This window comes from Zalophus californianus, chromosome 12 (assembly GCF_009762305.2).
Source record: "Zalophus californianus isolate mZalCal1 chromosome 12, mZalCal1.pri.v2, whole genome shotgun sequence".
NCBI classification, from domain to species: Eukaryota; Metazoa; Chordata; class Mammalia; order Carnivora; family Otariidae; genus Zalophus; species Zalophus californianus.
In genome coordinates this window covers 53215465-53241678 of record NC_045606.1, presented here as the reverse complement: position 1 = coordinate 53241678, position 26214 = coordinate 53215465, and the positions used below count along the sequence as shown (strand labels likewise).

At 41.2% G+C, this 26214-nt stretch overlaps 1 protein-coding gene across 1 annotated transcript in view; it reads right to left on the bottom strand.

Moving 5' to 3' along the window:
* The window catches only part of DNAH11 (dynein axonemal heavy chain 11), a 327809-nt gene that overhangs the window by 154870 nt on the left and 146725 nt on the right, over positions 1–26214 (bottom strand). The window contains exons 36-44 of the mRNA XM_027574450.2: positions 25285–25423; positions 21433–21525; positions 19970–20164; positions 18781–18858; positions 16711–16843; positions 13683–13810; positions 12486–12634; positions 4490–4640; positions 1421–1552 (exon numbers count right to left, since the gene is read on the bottom strand). Coding sequence (XP_027430251.1) covers positions 1421–1552; positions 4490–4640; positions 12486–12634; positions 13683–13810; positions 16711–16843; positions 18781–18858; positions 19970–20164; positions 21433–21525; positions 25285–25423 — 1198 coding nt within the window. The remainder of the gene's footprint in view (positions 1–1420; positions 1553–4489; positions 4641–12485; positions 12635–13682; positions 13811–16710; positions 16844–18780; positions 18859–19969; positions 20165–21432; positions 21526–25284; positions 25424–26214) is intronic.

Sequence of the window (26214 nt, the reverse complement as noted above, 5' to 3'; positions counted from 1 at the left end):
ACATGGGTGTGAATCCTGGTACTGTCATTTCCTATCAGTGTAACCTTGGTCAAGCTCCTTGCCCCTCTGAGCTTTATGAGCACCATGAAGATAGCCTGAACAATTACTGGAAACATTACATGACAGAATCTACATGCAGAGGAGCATGGTGGAGATGTGCCCTCCTGTAATGTTGAAACACTTCCACTTGGCACCTGAGCAAGTCTAAGCCGTGTGTACACATGTGTGTATGTGTATGTACGCACTCGAGCAAGCTCGTCTCAAGTGTTTGCCCAAAAGAAATCAGCCACAGATGAGCTATGCTAGGAATGCTGGGCAGGCATAGTGGCCTGTTAGGCTGAAGGCAAGACCCTTGGAAAGGATCTGGCCTGAGTTGAGTCTGGTTCCCCAGTAATTACCCCAGGAATCATGTAAGAGACTGATTGCAGGTAAGAGGCCAGAGACAGGGAAACCGATTTCAAGGTTCTTACGTGCTGTATACTGCATGTGTCCGCTCCTCTCACCCCACATCCCTACATTGAAGCTCTAACCCCCAATGTGATGGTATTTGGAGACAGGGCTTTGGGAGGTAACTTGGTTTAGATGACGTCATTAGGGTTGGGCCTTCATTATGGGATTAGTGCCTTTATAAAAAAGACATCAGAAAGCTTTTTATTGTTCTCTGTCATGTGAGGACACAGCAAAAAAGCACCTGTCTGTAAGCCAGGAAGAGGGTCCCAGCCACAACCTGACCATGCTGGCACCCTGACCTTGGACTTGAACCTCCAGAACTGAAAGTACATTTCTGTCAGTTACGCCATCCAAGGCACGGTATTTTGTGACGGCAGCCTGAGCTAAGATACTGTGACAGCCCAGGACAAGCTAAAGATGATACATTCCTGAATGAAGGCTGGAGGGACTTGGAGGTGGGGACTGACCTGACAGCTGTTGTGTGACTGAAAGAGTCTGATAATCACGAGATTCAGAAGTAAAGAAGAATGGGGTCTCCCAGGTTTTTAGCTCGAGCAACTGGAAGGAATGAGAGCATCCCCGAGGATAAGAAAGGGAGGAGAGGAGGAGCCGTCGGGGGCTGGGGCAGATGAAGAGCTCTGTCTCTGGCCAGAGAGCCGAGCGGCGTCTGAAGAGCACGCCGCCGGCCCTGCTCCCGAGGCAGGCAGGAGCACCGACCCCTGAGCTCCGAAGAGAGACCGGGGCAAGGCTATGGGTTTGGCAGCATCTGCCAGAGTTAGAGCTACCAGCCTGGATGAGCTGGCCTAAACACACCGGCTTACAAGAGAACAGGGCAAATGGCAGAGATTTATGATGATATAAAAAAAAACAAAACAAAACACAACAACAAAACACAGGGATCACATCACAACCTGCCCCCCAAGTAAAACTGGTGCTATAAATTATTTCTGTGAACTATCTCAAAACATACCTGATCTTGCAGCAGAGTGCCTCCAAATGCCCAGATACAAGCAAAGACAAAGTAGACTTCATAAACCTCTTTTGGGCTGTCCGAAGGTACGTTGTCAGGAGTCAACAAGCATTCTAGAAGGGTACAAATAGTCTAAAGAAAAATAAATAGCTATTTACTTAGGGCGACAACTCCTTAATAGCAGAGTAAGGTCAAAGGACATACTAACAAATCCACTTACTCCTTATGAGATTATAGAATTTTCCCCAATCTGGGACTTGCTACATTGAGACAGACAAAAATTACTGCCTTGGTTTTCTAAGGCAATACAGGAAAACCTTTGCCACTTTTAATGAAACCGATCTTCTAAGTAATCAAGTCTTTTTAAAAAAGGACTATCTTATCCAGTTTGTACTCACTATAATGAACACGAATACATATAGGCACAAAGGAAAGATAATGCGGAATATATCTAAGCTCTCTCTCTCTTTTTTTTTTTTTTTTTAACAGGGAGTCACCGGACAGAGTCGTCTACAGCTCACATTCTCACTCAGTAGCAAACTAAAGATATCTTGCCTTCCCAGTGAGCATTGCCCTACGGTGTCAGTGGGAATGAGTGCCTAAGATTCCACTTGACAGAGAGGTATTTATTCATTTCCCTCTTGCTGGACATTTAGATAACCCACTTTCCCTTAGTGCTTTGGCAGCGGCTTTTCCCACCTGTTGTATAAACTTAGTCAGACTGGCAGCCTTCGCCCATGACTTTTTTTTTTAAACACCAAACTAAATTCAACCTTGGAAGAAATGCTCTTCAGGAACTTGTCCTTCACTCCTTCCATGTCAGACAGCAATGTGCTGTTGGTCAGAAACACCGTCTGAGTGTTCTGACCTTAGTTCAGGACAATCAGGTCAGTGATGAGGGGGACATGGCTGCTTGCTTGCAAAGGCCTTTCCAAAGGTAACAATAACCAGTCATGAACATGTTTTCCAGCTACTTCTTTGACCTGAACAAAACAGGTCAGGATTGCCTGTGGGTCTTTCTTTCCCAGTCATGAAAGCTGGGGAAAACCCATGGTAACCTGGAAAATAGCTCCTGGAAATAATTTGCAAAGGTTTTCAATTTGAAAAGTTGACCGCCTGTTATGTTTTTCAATCTTCTCTCTTGATTTCTATTATGTTATATAGTTCTGTATCTGCCAATTTAAAATAAGCCTCCAAAAGAAATAAAAATCACCCATTTGTTATCAAGAAAAGCCCTGGTGCTCTAAGGGACTGTGAAAACCAAAACCAAAACAGGGACTGGAAGATTTCAATGTGACGTTATCCGCTGATCTGGAGACTCTACTAATTCATCGCTTCTGTTTTCTCCCAAACACATTACTTGGAAAACACTTAGAGCAGTTCTATGTCAGCAATTAGTAACATCAGACTCTGGTGTATATTATGGAGTCAATATACCTAACCAAACTTAAAGCAAATACATGTCATTTATTGGAAAATGGAGCACATTAATTTCTTAAAGTAGTCATTTGAAGGTATTCCCTTTTGTACTCACGTTCATCTCGAATTTTGTCCTTACAAGTAATCACAGAAAAGACACTACTCTATAAAACAACAGCTGAAAAGGAGCTGAGAATAAAATGCCATTTCTGAATACTACAAAAGAAGGAAGTGAGAGGGAAAGTCATATTAATTCCTACTGACCTATTTTCACACTACTCTTGAATGAAAAAATTCACACTACAGAGAATCACACCAATACATAAGTCAACTTGAGAAAGAACACAATCATGCTTTTGCAAGTACTACACCAGAGGAAGTCTAATTAGGGTAACCACATAATTAATTCATTATGAATAAATTCAGACCTGCTTTCAGAAATAAATTATACCTCAGATAATTACTGTTGAAGACTATCGTTTACTTAATTGGTGTGTGAATTATCCAAAAACCTGAACTTTCTCTTCTTATTATGCTTGTGACTATTTCTAATTTAGCTTCAAACAAATCTGGTAACATAGGAACTTAATGGTAACAAAGTACTCTGAAACCAATTTTGTTCCTAGAGGAAAAAAAAAAAGGATTTCTAATTGTAACCCTTTTATGAAGTTTTATACTTGTAAAGGCTGGGGACTGTTTTTCTTCATGCTGAGATTAAGATCACAACCTTCATTTCTGTGTGCTGTGAATTATTTTCATTTGCTTCCATGACAACCTATCACATATACCCTTCAGTCTTACCAGCTGTCTCAGAAGGAGAATCAGAACAGACTAGTAACTGGAGTATTATGAACTCTCCATTGGGAGTGACCTGACTTTATGAGCATCTGGGGGAGGTGGGAGAACAGAAAGGAAGAAGAGCATGGGAGGGCCGTGGGTGATCAAGCTCAGAAGCTTTCTTTTACTAGCCAGCATCTTTAGTTGCTGGATTTACTGTAGTCAAAAAACATACTGAGCCCCTTCTCTAGGCCAGTTTCTTAGAAGACAGAAAAATAAATACGGTTGTTACTACTTTGTTCTTCTTATTCTATTCCAATATACTTGGAGGAACACAGTGATTAAGTAAACACATACTTGGCCCCCGCTATGTGCGCTATGTGCAAGGAACTCTGTAAATTTCTGGGGATATCAAAATAAATACAAGGTAGCTTCTGCCCTCTAGATGACAGTCTCATGAAAAAAAAACCAAAAAACAAAAAACAAAAAAAACCCCAACAGACTACAACCCATAGTGGTAACAGACTGTGACAGGTGTGTAGGTTTGCAAAAACACTGGGGGACATGGAGCTGGGGAAAGGGAAAGATAGATGGAGCAACCTGACGATGCCAGCGATCTTTGCCTCTTCTTTTTTTATGTTTCATTTTTTCAAGTAGGCTCCACACCCAGCATGGAGCCCAGCACGGGGCCAGAACTCACGACCCTGAGATCAAGACCCGAGCTGAGATCAAGAGTCGGATGCCCAACCGACTGGGTCACCCAGGCGCTCCTCTCTGCGTATCCATCGAGCAAACGAAACCTCCTGCTGCCTCAGTCAGGCCACACACTACCGCATCAGGACTAGAGCGTGGATGGTGTGCCCAAAGCCGCACCTGTACCAGGCTGTTCTCTAGAATTGAAGTGATGGTTTTAAAGCTTGTTCTCAGCTTATCCAAGCATGCAGGAACATATTTATCAAAAAGAATAGTTAAATTGGCCTTTTCTGATTGATGCCGCCTTCTGTCTATCCAACTGGCCACATACCTGAAAAAGAACACAGAAAATCTTTTATTGAACACAAGGCTTGAAAAGCCAAATTCCACCAACTCAAAAGCTTCCCCCCGACTCAACACAGCTTGGTGCCACCCTTCGGGGACATGTTAGTGAGTTCATTCTATTTCTCAAATGGAAAATATTTTTAAATGACCCCTTAAAAACTTGTTCTAATGGCCATTTTTACCTTAATGAAAAAAATTAACAGAAACTCCTAATAGCACTTAGAAGGCAAACATAATAGAGTCTAAGTAGGCCATTACTGAGCATTTATAAGGAGGTACCACGTGTCATTTCCTAAGGGACTGAAACTGGTTTCATAGGGCAGGCTTTATTTATGAAAACAGCTTGGGATTTTTCTTGATTAATCTTGGGATCAATTATTTAGTAATGACAAATCAGTTACATATAAAAAGGTGAAAATTCCACAGGGGCTATTTCAGAGTCCCTCCTTTTGCATTGGATTAGAGGTAACTCCAACCTAATAAGCAGATAATGTGTTTCTAATAAGTAGCTCTGAAATGGTTATCTCACGCCTGGGTACATGTGTATTAATCTGGAGCTTATAGAAGGTTATCAATTCTGATACATTAGTATTCTTAACATATTAATAAAATCATACTTATCAATAAAATGAAACATAGCCTAGAAGCTCCAATAGTTGTCTCTGCGGAGAAACTGTGTGATGTTAAATGAAAAATAACTGCTCGAAAAGTTCTCATCAAAGAGAAGGCAGTGATAATAAATACATTTAGCCACCAGCAGGGCAGCCATACGATTACCACTATACCTTGCTATAGGCAAATCAGATTTCACATTTCTACTATCAGAAGAAATTAAGGCAAGATAATTATCCTATAAAAGGCTCCCTCTGATTTTTACAAAGTGCCACAACAAGGGCTCTATTAACCGTTCAATTACATTTACACTATAGTGAGACTTATACAGCATCAACTGTCAAAACCTCTTCAGGGCCAAGAGAAATGGTTTTCATGTGAAGTCCAGGTGCAAGACGGTAACTTGAGAGAGCATCTCTGCGTGGTGGGGACAGTGGGCACCAGGGAACAATGGCAACCAAGTGTGAGTTACTGGAAATGAAGACACGAAGGCCTCACCTACCTCTGCGCTACTTGTTCAGCCGCACAGCAGCTGCTGGAAGCAGAATGTTAGTGTCCGGAGCTTTACTAGGGTAATGGGGGTGGTAAGGGGACTGCTCTCCTGAGTTCTCAAGTCAGACTGCCTGGGTCTGTATCCCAGCTCCACCATTTTTTAACCGTTACCTAGGCTGAGTTGCTTTAAGTTTCTCACAAACTTCTTGGATCGTTGAGGATGAGACGATTTCTTGTGCAGAAAGTGTTTGGATTACTATCTGACATAGAACAAGTTCTCAGGAAGTGCCATCCAGCACAGAGTTGGTTCAAGTCTGAGAACTGGGGTCATACCCTGGCTCGGCAAATCTGAGCATCTCTTAAAGGCAGCAGAGTCCTACAGGGCCCAAGAGTTGGTGGCCAGTGCTCTGCTGCGTTACAACAAATTCTACCGCCACCCCTCTTCGGTGTCGGTAGGAGTAAAAGCCTATGAGGGGATGACTAGAGGCTGAAGCCTCAAGAGAGCCAGAGAAGGGGAAAAGGGCTTTGCATGACTTCAGTTCAACCAAACCAGGAGACATGGCAAAAGGTGATCTTGCATGCCCTCCTAAAAAGGCCCCAAACGACCTCTGCTGGGGGGTCAAGCACACCATATGGCTTAGGGAGTAAAAAAAAGTCTGTATTGTCAAATAGCAACAGTTTAAAATTTCACATATAAATTACAGATAAATTTTCATAGTTTGGAATAAAAATAGACATTAAAACATAGTGAATTCAGAAGAAGACACTATTACCTTCAGCAATGGCAAAAACTGAAGATACAGATCTTTGTTGGCAATTCTTTCCACCTTACTTCATAAAAAAGTCCCTTATGGTTTCCAAGAAATGATATACGTTTGAACATAATCAAATGAAACAGTGCTATTATATGACATACAGTGGAAGATGACATGCTAAAAGGTTGTATTTATTTCTTACCTACGTGAGAGATGGTTGGTGCCCCTATCTCAGGAAGGAGCCACATAGTGATGCCTTAATGCATCATCATCATGCCAATATCCAGGTCACTAACAGAGCATCTTCAGTTCTTCAGCGTTTGCAAATGTGTTCCATATATTCAGCTGTGTTGCCCTGCCCTTCTTCAGAAGTGCTATTCATATGATCACACGACTCTAAGACCCTAGAGTTTGGAAACTACCTAGGTAGCCAAAGTTTTCAGGCTCCTGAAAACTTTTCAATGTATTACTCACGAGTCTGGGATTGGAATAGTGTCCTGGAGGAGAGCAGGAACTCATGAGAACTCTGGTTATACACGTGCCCCCCACAGTAAGCTGCAGGTTCTCCATCATTCACGGTGACGCGGAAAAATGGCAGAAGTTAGACATACTGACTGGCAGCGTTATGTTGATGATTTCTAAATCTATTTTTGCAAATATATACAGGAGGCCAAGATGGAAGGATGGGATTGCGGGGGTAAAAGCCAACAAGCTTGGGGTGCCTGGGTGGCTAGGTCGGTTAAGCACCTGCCTTCAGGTTAGGTTGTGATCCCAGGGTCCAGGGATTGAGCCCTACATCGGGCTCCCTGCTCGACGGAGAGCCTGCTTCTCCCTCTGCCTCTGCCCCTCCACCCCGCTCATGCTTTCTCTCTCTTGCTCTATCTCAAATAAAATCTAAAAAAAAAAAAAAAAAAAAGACAACCAGCTCATCTAATGCAGATCAGAGGATGAGAGAGACAAAATCAAAAGGATATCATACAGTAATAAAGGAGTAAGTATGATTTAAAGGTGGGGCTCCCAAAACTTATCTTCCAGGAATCTCTTAGAATCAGACTAAATTCCAGAGATATTCCACCTTTTCCCATCATTATCTAGAAGTTGAGTAATACACCATTTGGAACATCTCATTTTCAATTGTGTTTGCTTTAAATAATTTTAAGTTAAGGGACTTAATTTTAAGTGAATTAAATAATTTAATTCCGAATGAATTTAAATAATTCATTACCTGTATGCTTTTCCTTTTCTATCCATTTAATCCCTTTTTATGCATTTCATCCCTTTCTAATGGGAATAAAAAATCTTGCTAATTTTTTAGAAATTTTCTTCTAATTCCCGTTCTTTCTCAATTTCTCAAGATCTCAACAGACATATATGAACTATCCAGCATTCACCTAGTAAACTCACTTAGGACCGAGCAGTAGAACAGTATTTGATTTCAATAGCCAGTCACGTACTCATGTGATTTTTAAGGATGTTTGTTGTCTGACATGATATGCTCTGTGTCTGTTAAGTGCGTATATAACATTATTTTTTAGAATAGCTCAGTGAATTTAAAAAATGTCTAAGAAGCGGGCGCCTGGGTGGCTCAGTTGGTTAAGCGACTGCCTTTGGCTCAGGTCATGATCCTGGAGTCCTGGGATCGAGTCCCGCATCGGGCTCCCTGCTCAGCAGGGAGTCTGCTTCTCCCTCTGACCCTCCCCCCTCTCATGCTCTCTCTCTCTCATTCTCTCTCTCAGATAAATAAAATCTTAAAAAAAAAAGTCTAAGAAGCTTACATGATGATACTACTTTCATTCCTTAAATGGAATCACAGATACCATAAACAAACTATGTTGTCATCTCTTCTATCCATGATAACTTAGGGTTTCCCACAGTATGAATTAAGAAACTATATTTCCTAATTCCATTCACTGAAAGAGCCTAAAAGCAATGACCTATCAGTAGCAATGAGCACACTTAACATCGTTCTCTGGGATTCTAAATACCATTCCTTATACAAAAAGTCGTTTCTTCTGGCTTCTTGGAGAAATGACGGAATTGGGCGAGGGGAAGGAAGAATGAAAGGAGCCAGAATCATGTTGGATAGCCAGAAAGCCACGTGCTCCAAGACTGGGGAGGAAAAAGTGAAAAAGAACAGGTAAGGGGCTGGTTGGAAGGGGCTCTTGTTGGCAAACTTGGGACCAAGAAAGCGTTCAATAGGATCATGTTGGTAATGAATTCTAACCCACTGAACCGAAAGAAAAGAAACCATGAATAGAAAATGATGCCCATGGAGAGGGAAAGGGAGAGGGAGAGGGAGAGAAAAAGTGAGAGAGAAAATGGAAGGGAGAAAGACCGGTGAGGGAAGGAGGGGATTAGGGGGAGAGAGGAGGAGGAATTCTTTTAGGAAAATGTCAGCTCATCTATGTAAATAGAAGGAATGAATTAGAAAGTCACCACCTTGCAGCCACCAATGGGTCACTCTTCTGGGAATCTGGCAGGTTACCCTCAAAACTGTGAATGTCATGAAAGAAAAAGGTAGGCGGACAGTCTATATTAAAGGAGAAAATACAGACAAGTAGATGCAATGCATGATGCATGCAAAACATCCTTGCTTTGACACTGGATTCAAAACAAAAACAAAAACAAAGACAAAACCTACCAAGGAAATTTCTCAGTTAACTGAAAAAATTTGAAAAATTACTGTTTAACACATAATACTGTATCCAGAACAAATATCTTAGCACGTTACTTGTACTGTGTTCATGTAGGACAACATCCTAGTTCTTAGGGAAGAGATGCTCAAGTACACAGTGGTGAAGGGGCTTAATGTCTGCAGATAATTTTGCAAAAATAAGTAAAAGGAGAAAATGTGCCTCTATGCCTGTGTGAGAGTGTGTATACATTCACAGAGAAAGTAAATGTTGGACGATGCTAACAACTGGTACCGTGGAAAAAAGTGGATAGAGTACTACCACCATTTCAGATTTACTGTAATTTTCAACACTTTCAAGTTAAAAAGTTGGGGGAAATTGAGACCTCAGATACAGGTTTGGAAAACTAGGTTGATAATTTTATCTCAGAACGTAATTAAGGATTGAACGAGTCAATACATGCAAAGTTACCCTGTAATTAATATTATGACATTAAAGGTAGCAATGTACCCAATAAATATGGAGTGAAAACATATCCCCCGGTCTGAAAAAGCCACTTTTCTGTAGTATATTTAAAGATTCTGATGGTAGGAAGTAAAAATATAAAAGCATCCTTTAGGGAAGATTCCCATTGTTTTGGTTAATGAGTCTGTGGTCACACACATGAAAATTAAAACTTACCCATTGATCCTGGATCAAAGAAAAACCTCGGTAAAAATAAAGTGTAATGGTGAAGACGGAGTTGTTTAACTTTCATAGGAATGCAAATTGGGTGTTTTTTTCTAATCAAGTTAAGAGTCTTTGACTTACTAGATAAAAGTCCTTCTTGAAATAAGGATTTAAAGATTTATTTATTTATTTATTTATTTATTTATTTATTTATTTGAGAGAGAGAGAATGAGAGACAGAGAGCATGAGAGGGAAGAGGGTCAGAGGGAGAAGCAGACTCCCCGCGGAGCAGGGAGCCCGATGCGGGACTCGATCCCGGGACTCCAGGATCATGACCTGAGCCGAAGGCAGTCGCTTAACCAACTGAGCCACCCAGGCGCCCTTGAAATAAGGATTTAGACAGCTTTTACTAGCACGAATCTCCAGGTGATGTTACTGAGACCCTGGGAATTGTGAGGTTCATGACTGAAGCCAGACCAAACCCAGAGGGGTGAGGGGTCCCCTGAAGGAAAGAGGGTGTGGAGAATGCCTCTGCTCTCTGTCTAGAGGGGGATCAAGGAATACTGGAGATTCTCTGTTAGCCAGCCCCAAACCCCTAGAAGCATCTAGAAGACAGTCTGAATCCTAGCTGGGGAAAGGACCTATTAGCTCAAGAAGAACTCTCCATTTTAGGCTTTTGAAAATCACCCCTTCCCCAGACAGATCCAATAAAACCCTGTTAAAACAGAAGTGTGGGCAGGGCTCTACTTTGCTGTGGTGAGACCTCGAGTGAACAAATCAGTATCCAGAGAAAGGAGCCTGGAGAAGTGCCATCAGTCAAGCATCTGGCAGGGAGCAGAGGTCATCCTCAAAACAGGGTAACAGGGAAGGATCTAGAAGGACTGTTGGCAAAGGTGGACATGGAGCAGGGAAATGAAGGGAGAGAGCTGTGCCACAGGTATCAACTGAGGAACGGGTAGTGTACCTGTGCCTGCAGGGACAAGGGAACGAAGGACTACCATGGTGTGGAAGGGATGGATCGTACAGAGACATTTTAGAGGAGAGTGACCTGCCGTTGAGGGACACAGTCATCCTGATGCAACACTGCGGGGAGGGAGCCAGGGAAATAAAGAGCCTGACCTCACTCTTGTCTCTCTCCCTCTCGTTTCCTGCTAGGGTTCCTCATGGGCCAAACCAACCGGAAGCCAGAGGGCAAGGAGCCCACTGAAGTGGCTCTGGGGTCAGCCTGCGCAGCCTGGACAGCCTCTGGGGTCACAGAGCAGGGTAGAGGGTCAACAGAAGATTCTGACACCAGCAGCACACCAGGCGCAAGCACGTGTCACTTGCGGAGGTCAAGCATTATTTCCGCAGCTCCTAGTGGGAATGCTAGGGGCGGCAACACATGACCTCCAGGATGAATTCTGGAAAGTGCAAGCATCTGAAGAGTAAGCAGGTGGGCAAAGTCAATCTGTTCTGAATCAAAGCATTACTGCTATTCATGTATGGCTATTATACATATACATATGAATATACATGTGTTTATATGACATATTAATATATTTATATAAATGATTCATGTCTCAGTGCTCCATATGAACTATTATTATTACTTATTCACTTATTTAACAAATACCGAGTTCTTAACTTGTACAAGGTGTGAACAGGGTAATGTCCAACTAAAACTGACAAATCATACAGGTGCTAATTTCATTATCTTTAGCCTATTCAATTAGCTTTCAATTTATTTGCTAATACGTTCTTCAAATGATCACATAAAATTTTAGTTTTAAACCTAAGACTGAAAAAAGAAATATCCACAACAATAAAAAAAACCAAACTAGATTTAAAACCTAGGCAAAAGACTGAAATAAGCATTTCTCCAGGGAAAATACACAAATGGCCAATGAGCACATGAAAAGATGCTCGATATGACTAATCATTAGGGAAATATAAATCAAAACCAGACTGACATACCATTTCACACCCATCAGGATGGCTGTCATAAAAAATAGAGAAAATTACAAGTGTTGGCGAGAATGTGCAGAAATTGGAACCTTGTACACTGTTGGAGGGAACACAAAATGGGGCAGCCACTATGGAAAACAGTATGGTGGCTCCAATGAAAATTAAAAATAGAATTACCGCATCATCTAGAAAGTCCCCTTGTGGGTATATATCCAAAAAAGTTGGAAGCACTCAAAAATATACCTGTATGCCTATGTTCACAAAAGTATTATTTGCAACCATCAAAAGGTAGAAGCAGCCCAAGTGCCTATCAACAGATGAATGGATAAGCAAAATGTGTTGTACACATACAATGGAACATCATTCAGCCTTAAAAAGGAAGGAAATTCCGGAACATTCTATAACATGGATGAACTCTAAAGGCATTACACTAAGCTGAATAAGCCTGCCACAAAAAGACAATTACCGTATGATTCCAGTTTTAAGAGGTACTTAGCAGAATCAGATTCAGAGAGGCAGAAAGGAGAAAGGGAGGTTACTGTTTAATGGGGATGGGGCTTCCGTTGGGGAGGATGAAGAAAGCTACGAAGACGGATGGGGCTGATGGTTGTTTCACAATGTGAACGTACTTAATGCCACTGAAGTGTACACTTAAACACGGTGAGAGTGTTTTTGGTTATGAATATTTTACCACAATTTAAAAAAAAAAAAAAAAGCAGTACTCACGGATTCCAGCCCAGATCTTGTGGGTTCACATACAGAATACCAGCTCTGGAAACAGTAGCCGGGGTTGCGCTCCGCAAGTGATGAATCTCAAAGAGCAGCCTCATGGAGGGGGTGAGTGCTATGCGCTCATTGCTGGCTAAGGTCAGCACCTGGACAGACCAGCACAGCAGAAAAGAGGCGTTGTTGTTGGGGGGCAAAGGCTATGCGTCTAACTCACCAGAACAACACCAAGTACTCCCTCTCCCGAGCCCCCGGTACAAGTGCCAAAAGCAATGAGCTCACTCTCCCGAGTTTGAAGAGTGGTCTGCATAAAGATCTCAGTTAATCCCTGAGGGGAGCTCACTGACCCTTGAGGAACAAACTCCCCAACATGGACTCATTCATGCCAACCTTTAAATGTCTGTGGTAATTACTACTAAATAGGAGACATTTGTTCTAAGAGTTGATTACATGAAAAGGCCTGAATACCACATACACAAAAAAAAAAACTTTCTTTAGAATCTGAAATACCACAATTATCAATTGTGCTATAGAATCTCATGCAAGTATAAAGATCTCAGACCTACATTTTATGATGAACAATGTCTTAATGCAGGAAGCGGTAATTACCGCTCATTTAAGGGGGTTAGTAATTCTGTTCTGTAGCAAGGATGATTGCCTATTTCTTTCTCCTGACCCTAACCACAGACCTTGTGTTGCTTTAAGTGGTGTCTCACGGACCTGGACTATCACTTTTTGTCTTTGTTGGGAATGCTGGATCAACCACAGCAAAATGCTTAGAAATGCATTTACACTCATTCTGTAGCCATAGGAATTACTTAATTTTAATAGCTATATTTCATCAATTTACATAGGGCACAAACTCATCCTTTTACTGTCCAAGTACTGCAGACTTAACCGAAGACATAATAATTTATGCCTGGCTCTTAGAAAATGGTGAGGCATGTATGAACTAAATTCTCAGATGTATATCTCTCTTTAAAGGTGGTTAAATTTATGCAGACAAGAAAAATGTATTTCCCTTCAAATCTTTACCAATGAAATTAAGAGAACTATCAGGATAGTGCCACTTACCAAAACAGCAATTACATAAAGAACATTAGGTTAATGATTAAAAACTAGCATTCAAATCAACAAGTGAAAAGATCTTCCTACACTCCCAGTGTGATATTTGTTTAGCTAAAAGGTATTATTCACCTTGTTGTCATCCATGACAGTATTTAGTGACTCAATCCACATGGGATCAATATCTCCATCCAGGATGATCCATTTTGGTCCATCATGCTTAAGATTCGCTTGTTCTCGCAAAATGGATGAGAAGAGACCTATACATTAAGAGTAAATGATCCACAAGAAAAAATGCTCCAACACTTGCCATCAGGGAAATACAAATCAAAACCACAGTGAGATACTACCTCACACCAGTAAAAATGGCTAAAATTAACAGGACAGGAAACAACAAATGTTGGCGAGGATGTGGAGAAAGGAGCACCCTCTTACACTGTTGGTGGGAATGCAAGCTGGTGCAGCCACTCTGGAAAACAGTATGGAGTTTCCTCAAGACGTTAAAAATAGAGCTACCCTACGACCCAGCAATTGCACTACAGGTATTTACCCCAAAGATACAGATGTAGTAAAAAGAAGGGCCATATGCACCCCGATGTTCATAGCAGCATGTCCATGAGAGCCAAACTGTGGAAGGAAATGAGATGCCCTTCAACAGATGAATGGACAAAGAAGATGTGGTTCATATATACAATGGAATATTACTCAGCCACCAGAAAGGATGAATACCTACCATTTACATGGACATAGATGGAACTGGAGGGGATTATGCTAAGTGAAATAAGCCAATCAGAGAAAGACAATTATCATATGGTTTAACTCATATGTGGAACATAAGGAATAGAACAGAGGATCATAGGGGAAGGGAGGGAAAACTAAGTGGGAAAAAATCAGAGAGGGAGACAAACCATGAGACTCTTGACTCTGGGAAACAAACTCAGGGTTTCAGAAGGGAGGTGCATGGCGGAATGGGGTAACTGGGTGATGGGCATTAAGGAGGGCACAGGATGTGATGAGCACTGGGTGTTATACACAACTAATGAATCACTGAACACTATATCAAAAACTAATGATGTACTCTATGTTGGCTAACTGAATTTAAAAAAAAAAAAGAGTAAATCATCCTAATATAGAATAGAGTTGTGTGTTTATTTCTAAAATAAACTGCTATTATTTCTATAGGAAGCTCTTTTATTAAGTAAATAAATTTGCTGTACATTTGCTGCCTCTTTCTGATGGGCAATGTGGGATACCTTTTGAGCTACATCTGGACTGCAGACCAATGGGCAGGTTTCACTTCCAGGAGGATGCACCTTACCTTCTCTGAGGCTTTCCCACAGTTCCATGAAGATGATAGTAGCTTTCTTGAAGAACATGTGTGGGGATTTATAGAGGGTAACATACATGCAGCTCAAAACTTACACCAAATGAAGACATTATCCTTTTCCATGTACATATATTCAGTATCTATTTTAGGCCAAATACTAGTTTATTTAACCTTTCTCCGTTTTTCTATAACCAATATTTATGGGATAGAATTCTGAAGCTAATTCAGATGTTTTACATTTCTTTGAGAAATTTGGTCATTGGCTTAGTACCTTACAAGATGAGAAGATAAAAACATTTATTTTTTAAAGATTTATTTATCTTGGGGGGAAGGGCAAAGAGAGAGAGAGAGAGAGAATCCTTAAGCAGACTCCCCACTGACTACAGAGCTGGATGTGGGGCTTGATCCCAAGACCCTGAGATCATGTCCTGAGCCGAAACAAAGAGTTGGACGGTCAACCGACTGAACCACCCATGTGCCCCAATAAAAATATTTTAAACCCACAGTCCTTTTTGCTGTCACTACTTTTCTAGACATTGTATTACATGATGTATTTAATAATCATTGCTTTTTCAAAACTCAAGTATATAATGAGAAAAACTGTTCTGATGCACGTAGGTGGAAGGTTTCCTGTGAAATATTTTGTGCAAAAATCAACAACAGTATGCAAAACCTACTACCACGACTCATAAAAAAAAAAAAAAAAGCCAGCAACGTTTTCTAATGATCACTGATCTGAACGGCTTCCACAGGTTTTCAGCATAAACTGGTATTAGTCCTTTCCTGCCAAAGTCCTTTAAAAAAAGATGATATAAAGATGATTAAAAAGGATGATATAAAAAAGAGTAAATTTTGATTGTCCCCAAATTAAGTGGATACACATGGTAAGCAAACAGAATGGGGAGGCATGCTCCTATAGACAGGATGCTCAGCGAAGCCTTCTCTGATGTGGCATTTGACCAGACGCTTCCATAACTTAAGGCTGCAAATGGTGGGTACATCAAGTGCAGGGGCCCTTGATGGGAAGATGCTTGGCATGTTCAAGGAAGAGCAAGGAGGCCCGAGTGTATGGATTATGGTAAGTGAGGAGTAGAGCACGGGAAATGAGATCGGAGCTGGGGGATGAGGGCCCTAATCCCACAGAACCTTGTAAGCCTGGGATAAAGTTTGGATTCTAAGGGAGATGGAACCCAAAGGAAACTGTAAGCAGGGAACTCGTATTTTGAAGAGCGCCCTCTCTCTGTTGTGTGGAAAATGAACTGCAGGGAGACCAGACAGAGAAGGCAAAGGGTACTGGAAGACAAGGTAAAGCCTAAAGGATTTGCTGTGAGGTTGGATGTAAGGTGTGAAAGGGAGAAAGGACTCAAAGATGATGCCAACGTTAGTGCATTTACTGAAATGGGAAGTAACAGATTTGAACAAAAGGATCTGCTTGTCTGCAAATACTTTCAGGACAAGAAACTTGTCCCCTTTTGTCCCTGGTGCCTAGAATAGTGTCTGCCTGAAACTCAGTCTGTGTCTTGCATCAGATACTTTACAAATTCTCCTGAGGCATTCAAGTTCACTTCTTGCCTGGTTTACAGGGAGCCCCGACATAATTAACTTGGGATAAAATACACAGCTCCGAGCGTAAACTTGCTGAATGCAAATTGACCACTTAATCAGATTTGGTTTTAATTTACTCATTATAAATGCTGTTGTGAGCTACTCCATTTCCAATAATGCCAACACATAAACAATAAATCTACCACTATGACTGAAATTGGCCTGAACTGAGAAATAGTTTTCTGGATAAAAAAATTTTTGCACTTGTAACAGGGAAATACTACTTGCCATCTTTCCATTCTCGAGTAGCGTGATGTATGAAACCGAAGAGTTCATCTGTTGTCACAGCTTTGGGGTTTAAGTCATTCCAAGTAGGTTTTTGTTTCATGTTAACATATGTTCGGTTCAGTGTTCTCAAAATCTGAAGGGAAGAAGGAAAAAGCTAAGAAAATTAATACTCCTGTAAGGCAAATGGAAAGCAAATGATTTCTAAAGGATTTTCCTTCCCTAGATATTCTGAGTATATTAAGTATGAGGAAAAACTGACATGTGCACATTTTCATTACCATCTTGAAAAATGTACTCCTACCATCTCTTATGATCTCTTCACCGGATTCTTTGAACCATGTAGGCTAGAGGAGCTCACTCTATCATTTAAGATTTTAAACCCTGTGTGCAAATAAGTCAACAAGTGTTCCTGTTCAAGTTATGAAAATCCACTCTGCCTGTAGGTAGGCGCATCAGAACTGCTTAGAGGGTGTTAAGACACAGATGGCGGGGCCTAATCCCAGAGTTTCTAAGGCAGGTCTAGGGTGGGACTGAGGATCGGCATTGCTAATAACGTCCCAGGTGACACGTGTGATGCTAGTTTGGACGTGTTCTAACACCCAGTGACCTAGAGCAACAGTTCTTAGCAGGAGATGCTCTGCACTTGAAGAAGAGGGCACGCTACTGAACAGAGGCCACGGATGCTGCTCAATAGCCTACAGTGAATGCATGGGACAGCCTCCACGACAAAGAGTAATCAGACCCAGCATGGCAACCGTGAATGCAGCCGAGAAACTCTCATCTAGATAATTGAGCAAAAGCAGCCTTGAGGATAAGAATTTACCGGATAGATGCTTTATCTATGTCTGTTTAATTAACTGACACCCTACGCCAAATATCTGTCCCAACTATCCTTTTGACTTTCTCTGAAAAGCCATGACTTTTATTTTAGATATTTATCATTTCCTAATCGACTCATAGGCGTTCAAAGGACTGACAAACAATTGCTAAATACTTTGGAAGAGTAAGTTGCTAAGTAACATGGCCGTGAGCTCCAGTGTTCTAATTCTATCAGCTTAAGTAAAGGTTGGATAGAACAGAATCAGTGAAGACTAGATGAAAGAAATTGAATGCTTTAGGAATATTAAGCTTGTATTTTTAGAAACCATTAATCTACTGGAAATTATAGAATTTAATTTTATCCTTCCCTGAACCATGGCCCACATCTGAAACTTACTCTAACAAAATAATTACAGGTCTATCAGTTATCTACTTCAATATTTCAATTCTTACATTTTTCACTAGAAAATTCCGATACTAGGCCTCCCTTTGCAATTGTCCCACTTCAGGTTCGGATCTAAATACTGGCAAGTTCTATACACACCCATGCTCTAAAGTCTTCTATGCCCAGTCTGATGATTTTTAGTCTTTGGCTACTCAGTATGTTTATACCCAAGCACTCTGAATTAAAATGCATGCAGTTCTGCATATACCGTCTGCCAACCAAGAAAATAAGTATGTTGCCAGGATTGTCAGTGAGATCAAACAAAATCAAGCAGGGAGGTAAAAAAAAAAAAAAAAAAAAAAAAAAAGGGATAATACCCAGAGCACATCATTGCTGTGCACAATAAATTACACATAATGCACCCAGCAAAGCATATAACAGGTACACCCAAAATATGGGTTTTGCTGTCTCCCTTGCTTTTCAAGTTTCCTTTTGCCCCTACAGAGCACTCTGTTTCTGAGAAAGTACTGAAGGAAAATATTTGGGTTTTTCTTAGTGATATGGGAAGGAGAATCTAAAATAACTTGGGAGAGATAAAAAAAGTAGTTTTGATAAATATGGAAAGCCCAATCTTCTCTCAGCTTGCTTTTCCTATTTGAACACAAGGTTCTACGTGCTACATTCTCCCTGCCACTAATATGAAAAAAAAATAGTGTCCATGGATCAAAAAGCAGTATTAGAGACTCGGATTCCAACTCAAAATTATGGGGGACTTTGACAAAACGAACTCCTCAGCAGAAATGAAAATACGCCCGATCAAAATGTGTTCCTCCCATGGCTGAAAACGAACAGGCAATTTACCATACCTTACTCTTTCCCGTGCCTGCATTTCCAACCACAAAGACAGAGTGCTGCACTGCCAACAGCTCCTCAAGCTGGACAACCTGCCAACCAAACAGTCAGTCACTGGTTCCTTAAATGAATTGGTCATTTAAAAACAAAGCAAAAAAACAAAAACAAGAACCTGGCTCCCCCCACCCCCTGAAAAAAATCCCTACCCATTTTTTGCTTAATTCTTGGCTGACAACTCAAGCCAGCTCCCACTGACAAAATTATGTTCCAGGAAAGTTAAAATAGATGACAAGTGCAAACTACAGTTTCTCCTCAATTTCCCCAAGTACGACATGGGAGTAAGAATGAAGACAAACCATTACTCAGTGAGTCACAGCCACAGGCAGAGTGAGGTACATTAGTACTTGGTACGTGGCAGGAATTACTTACAAAACCAATGACTCTTCACGAAGTGCTGAACAAAAACAGTACAAGGCTAATTATCCACACCTGAGTAATGACTTACATCCTTGACAATATCTAAAAGAGATACTAAGTGTATTTTTTTTTAAAGATTTTATTTATTTATTTGACAGAGAGATAGCACAAGTAGGCAGAGTGGCAGGCAGAGGGAGAGGGAGAAGCAGGCTCTCTGCTGAGCAGGGAGCCAGACATGGGGCTCGATCCCAGGACCCTGGGATCATGACCTGAGCCGAAGGCAGCCGCTTAACCGACTGAGCCAGCCAGGCGCCCCAAGAGATACCAAGTGTATTTTAACGTCCGTGTATTCACTACACCCAAATTGAGCATGTATATGCACAAGTGAGAAGTCAGATGTCACACATGTTGACATTTCTTTCCCCACTAAAAGCATGTACTAAGGATTTACTTCCAAGTTTCTCTAAGATGGAGAGAAGAGAGCAAAATTAATTTCTGATGCATGTCACCAAGAACAACGAAGAAATTTTATCAACTGAACAAAAGTACGCTTACACTTAAAACCATGACTTATTTGTATGTTCCTTCTCACATCGAACTACAAAATAATTATTTCTGTTTACTGTAGTAAAGCCTGTTGGGTTAGAACGCTTTAAAGAACATACTAAGATGGCATGAAGGTCCGTGGAATATGTAAGTTAATGTTTTGGTTAAAGATCACTTAAATAGAGTAATTCTCACTGCAAATCCCAAGAGCTGCCATGGAAAAGTACATGCTCCTTTTACTTTAAGAAGGAAGCTCTCCTCAGGCTGCAGGTGGAGCTCCAGGGTGGACTGCCTGACCATCTGTTCAAAGTGTGGCGCTCTCCTCCGGGGTACATCCAGGGCTGGAAAGAGGTCACCAACCAGGCCCAGAAACACGGGAATGTCATCGGTCACTATTTTAGGCAAATTGAAGTCCCTCAGTGCTCTCATGAGTACCTAGAAAGAAAACACTTTATTGAAGAAGCCGATACAGGGTGTAACGAACAGCTTGACAACTGAAGATGTTATTTTTAAACCTTAAATCTAAAGCATGGGATATTGATACTGGTCCTCCATGAGGATGGCACTCTATCTATAGAAAGGGTAAATGCTTCCAGGTTCACATATCAGAACACGAGAAGGCTCTGCTGATATCACAAACCTCAAACTCAAGTCAGGAAGGAGGTTCTGTTCCAGCAACTCTCTGTTTTGATCTTGACAGAGAGTCTGAGGCCCTTCCCTCCTTGATCCTCAGACTCCAGGATATAAATTAACCAGGCCCATCGGATCATTTTGTTCAAAGAGAATCTCTGAGAATCTCAGAATGATAAACTGAACCATTTTTAGTTTGGGTATTTGTTCTGTATTGGCTGAAAACTAAAGAGGGCTTTAGATTTTAAAAGCAGTAACTTGAACATCAGCATGACTTTTCCAGAAAGAAGATAAGCAATCCAACAACAATAATAACACAGCAAAGAAATGCAAGAAAATCCCTACCCAGTGGTTAATTATGACTGAGAGGAAGAGAAGGAAGTATTACGGAAGTAGAAAATTATGTAAGTATCCTTTAACGTGAAAAGAAACTCATAGGAATAGAGTTTTTCAGCTTCTCAAGCCGTACAGAATATATACAGTGTTGCATATCCACTGTTCTCACTCTTTAATAAAGGAAAAACGCTTCCAAAAAAAAATTAGAGAAGGCTGTTACTGTTTCTCCCCAGCAGGGACAGAACATTGCCCCAGCAGCTGTGACTAGCCACCTGAGCATTTCACTGGTGTCAGGCGACCATTCTTCCTGTTCCATTCCTCACGCTCATCGTACAGCCCATGAGAGGAACACACTTTGCTCCGTGAGATCATGTGTTCACTGACTTTTCAGGATTAATTTCCCAAATCAATTAATCAGATTCTCTAAATGTTCCTCAGAGGAAATCAACCAGTGATTGCTGAATTATTTGATTATGACCGCCAAGGTATTTTTTGTAGCTGATATTTCAAAAGCACCTAGAAAATCCCCTTTTCTTTCCTGTATTTATATCCTCATACTCAAGAATAGTTATCTTTTATAACATAAGAAATGCCAGTCCTCAGGATATTCTACGTGAAACAGAGATTCTATTTGTTCAAAGTTGCACTACGCATGGCCCACCATCCGGGTATATACTCTCATTTCTGTGAAGCTGTTGAGCTACCCACGCCACAAAACCAAGTTAGTACTGCGGTACCTGATCTTCGGGTCTATTTTTATCTTCTCGTTTCAGGGAGCCAGCTACAACCAAGACAGATTTAATAGCGCGAAGTCCCCAGTCATAATGATCCTAAAAATCAAAACATAGTTATATTTTCTCAAACATTTTATGAGGGAGTAAGTTTCTCATTCCAGAGGTAGAAGCCAAAAGCTCTAAGGAAAGAGTTCAGACAAATCCATGCTCTAAGGATGTGAAGTAGTGTTTTCCTCTTCTCTTTCCAACTATGAAAACCATGTCCCTTCAGTCTCCTCCTGCCTCTTCCCATGGCTCTTTGCCTCTGTCAGCAGACCTCTGCCCAAAGCACTGAGCTGCAGTGTGTGCCCGAGGCTCCAGTCATCTCCCCGGCTCTTCTCCCCCAGAAACCTGATAACTCAGGAGTTGAACGACCTGCACGTTTTCACCTCCAAACACGGCCCCGTGAGTCCGTCCCTCCCAGCCCCAGATCTCTATTCGTCCTAAGGACTCTACGTCTTCATCACTTGGGCGCTCCAGCACCGATGTTGGTGTTGAATACAGTCCAAGCTCTAGTATTAAAATTCAGTGATAAAATAGTACCACTCTGCTTTGAGACTTTTACATAATTCCGATGGAAGATGCCTTTCACGGGCTCCGGGCTCCTGGAGGACAGAGCCCAGATCTGTTCCCTTTTGTCTCAGCACGGGGCACTGCCCAGGGCAGGTGCTCAGTAAAGGGACAATGAATTAACAGACTGATCACATACAACAGGCCTACTGTCTTTTGCCTTTCATCTACAACCCACAGAGTGACAACCCTTCTCCCAACTATGCCTCTGGGAAAATCACCACCCTCTCCAAGTAGCGTCATCTATAAAAAGGCACATAAAAGAATCTAACCACTCTACAGGGCTGTTGTAGGAATAAAATGAGTTAATGCTTTGTGGGCAGTGAAACAATACATCCATGTATAAATATGTCCTTCAATCCATTAGTGCACTAGTAAATTCAATTTTAGTAGGTCTTGACCATCATTTCTGCTGACAATAAAAGAGAACAGAATAGAATGAAACATACCAGAATGCACTGCAAACAGGAAGGGTAAGAAGTGTCGGGTGAAAATTGTTTCACAGCTGTGCATATGACACACACAGGTGTGTCCGGAGTCTCAACAGAAGAAGTAGTTTTTATGCTGGCTCATGGAGAGCCACTGATGCAGAAGTAGACTAGGGCTTGTGGAGAAGTGGAAAGGGTGAAGGACTGGAGTGTGAAAGCCAGAGAGATTGGGAAGAGGGCTTAGTCAGTGCAGTGAGAACATTAAAGGAGAGGAGGTAGTAGGAGAAATTCTGGACACAGGTTTAAGAGAAGTTGGTGACCCTCCTAAACATGTCAAGGCATGGAGTACTACAGTAACCTTCCCCATTTTCATTATGTCACTCTGTTAGTCAAAAATGTTCACTGGTTTAACTACAGGAAACAAACTGAGAGCTGCTAAAGGGGAGGAGGGTGGGAGGATGGGGTAACTGGGTGATGGGCATTAAGGAGGGCACGGGATGTGATGGGCACTGGGTGTTGTACACAACTAATGAATTACTGAACTCTACTTCGGAAACTAATGATGTACTGTATGTTGGCCAAGTGAATTTAAATAAAAATTAAATTTAAAAAAATGTCCACTGGTGGGGCACCTGGGTGGCTCCGTGGTTTAGGCATCCGACTCTTGATTTCAGCTCAGGTCATGATCTCAGGGTCGTGAGAGTGCCCCCACACTGGGCCCCATGCTCAGCTGGGAGTCTCCTTGAGATTCCCGGTCCCCCTCTCCCTCTGGTCCCTTCCCCCTCAACACGTGCGTTCATAAGTAAATAAATAAGTAAATTTATTTATTTGTTTTTTTAAAAATGTCCACTGGTTCTTCTTAAATCTATTCCTACAGCTTAGAAACGTATCAGTGACTGTTCCTAACTCAGCCCTTCTGTCCTGGTCTCCCTGCCTCCCCTCATCTCATCCATGACACTCGTCTAGTTGGAGAGCACTTCCCTTGACTGTTCTAACTTTACTCCCAACACCTCCCTCTTAAAACCATGATTATCGTCTCATCCTTCATTTTCTTCTCATTTTTATTTCACGTAAACTGAATCTCCTAAGTTCTCTGAACTCAGAAATCTGAGTGCACTTGCTTCATTTGCTCTTGTTTACCTTCTTCATCATCACCGGCAACAAACATAATACCTGGATATAGGAAATGCTCACTAAATGTTTAAATATGACCACTGGGAATGGATGTGGTTGCAACTCTGTGTTGCCTGGGTTCAATGACATTCGTTTCTTCTGACTTCTGACCATTATAAAATTAAAATGAACTCCTTGCAAAAATAAAAAGGGTATTACAAACAGGGAGAAAAATAAAAAATACTCAGTCTTACTACCCAGAGACACTGATTAAAAATCACAATGTATCTTCCAGGCACATACGTACATACTTAAATATATAAAATGCACAAAGTCTAAAATAAAAAAATACATGCAAGTTGTACATCACATCTAGTTTGGTATGCTGTTTTCTGCATGTAACACTGTCATCAACATTTTTTCCATATCATTAAATTTGCTATGATTTCCACCCAGCATGTAGATTTACAGTTATTAAAATGACAACATGAATTTCTCTCTCAGATCCCAGTTCCACCTCAACAACAGGTAATTTACAATGAGTACATCTGTCAGTACAAGTAACTATGTGGTTCTGACGGTGGCATTTTAATACTTTCATGCTGGAAAAGCTGCAAAATAATGTCACCAGGAATTAATGAAAGGTCATCAAAAGACCAAAGTCAAAGGTGACCACAAAGCTGAATTTAAAAATTGTGAGGCTGATACCTATGGTATTTTTGTAGCACATCAGCAACTTGGGTGAAACAGCAAGCAGCTAGTGACTGGACAGGAATAAAAGGCACAGCACAGGGAACAGAGTCAATGGTACTGGAATAGTCTCGTAGGGTGACAGATGGGAGCTACACCTGTGGTGAGCGTGACCAAAGGGACAGAGATACCGAGTCACTCTGCTGTGGACTTAAAACGAATGTAGTATCATTTTCAACTATACTTAAAAAACAAAAAAAAAAATCAAGGTCGTGAGGAGAGTAAAGAGTATGTTTGACCCACTTCAGAGACTAGGGACTTGTAGAGCAAAAGTAAAAACAAAAAACAAAAAAGCCAACCCCACCTTCAAATAAAACATTACCACCAAAGTGAGAGAAATTTTAATTTAAAATTTCTTGAGGGGTTCTTCAGAGCATCAGCTTTTACTTCTTTTGATTCTTAGGAACACTCCTGCCATCTCTTACTAGAAAATAATGTTCTCACCAAGAAAGGGAGACATCATAAAATTCCATGTATAATTATAGCATTGCTGAAGGTTAAAGAAAATCACAGAGCCCATTGATAAAAATTATATGAAGTACCAAAAAAAAATAGTCAACTTAAGGGGCACCTGGGTGGCTGTCTGGTAAGCATCTGCCTGCAGCTCAGGTCATGATACTGGGGTCCTGGGAATCAGCCGGCTAGTGGGTCGGGCTCTGGCTCCCTGCTCAGTAGGGAGTCTGCTTCTCTCTGCCCCTCCTCTGCCCCCCACCCACTTATACTCTCTCAAATAAATAAAATCTTTTAAAAAAGGTCAACTTAAAATGTCTCAAGTTTCATTTTAGAAAAAAAATTTAAAACTGTAAAATATTTTCAAAATTTTCTAGAAAATTTTTAAAAAATGACTCCAAGATGTCTAACCGTCATGTGAGTGATAAATTACCCAGCATCTATATTTCCAAAGCAGTTTTAATGGGATATAAAAACCAAGCCAAAGGAACAAAAAGCCCCTCACCTGCTTGGAGAGAAGCCCCCTGCAGAGCGTGTACAATGTAAGGAACTTGCGGGCTAATGAGCGAGCGTCTGCAAACCCTTCAGCTACTAACATGATTTCACAGATTAGCTCAATGTCAGGGGCCACCATGGCACAGGGCCTAAAAAGTAAGAAATTTAGCTTTATTATATTATAAGGTACTAAGTACACATTGCCGAAATCAAGTGATTAATTTATATCCACATTCTCACCATTCCCAAGCAGCTCACAATTACCTTTGTTCGTCACGGTTAACAAGACCCTTCACTTCAACTAAAAAATGTCCTGTTTGTTTCTAGATATGTAGAAAACTATGGAATGTGTGAAAAAGGCAGAAGCATGGGTGTAGGAGTTTAAGGGAAATCTGTAGTATATCCAGTAAACTCCTACAAGTTGTCACTGCAGAAAGAGGAGTGATATTTGGGGCTAGAGGCCACCTTTACCCATGGCCAGAGCTAGGATGGTCAATGTTTAATGACCAGCTCTCCAAAATAGAGCATCTGCTGGTTTCCATGGAATAAACACCTCCACCATGGCTAACTTCCATCTATCAACACATCACTTAGCATGGGCGGGGAAAGAGATGCCCAGTAGCACATCACCAAACCGACAAAACAGAAAGGACCTAAGAGCATCACTATTAACGAGATAGAGAAATTCAATTAGGCAGTGATGTGTTTTGAGTACTCATCGCCTTTGTTTTAAATATAACCATATGTCCATATAATTTAGTTTCTATCGGTGGCTGTGCTTAACAACAAACTCAAAAATTTCATGAAAATTTAACCATCGGCTCTTTCAAGGTGGTACAGGCCAGTTCTGGAATACCACTGCCTCAAGCCAGTTTGGTTAGACTTTTAAGATTTTGCCAAAACATAACATTCAAATCCCCTTTTTGGAGGGGTAGCTCCA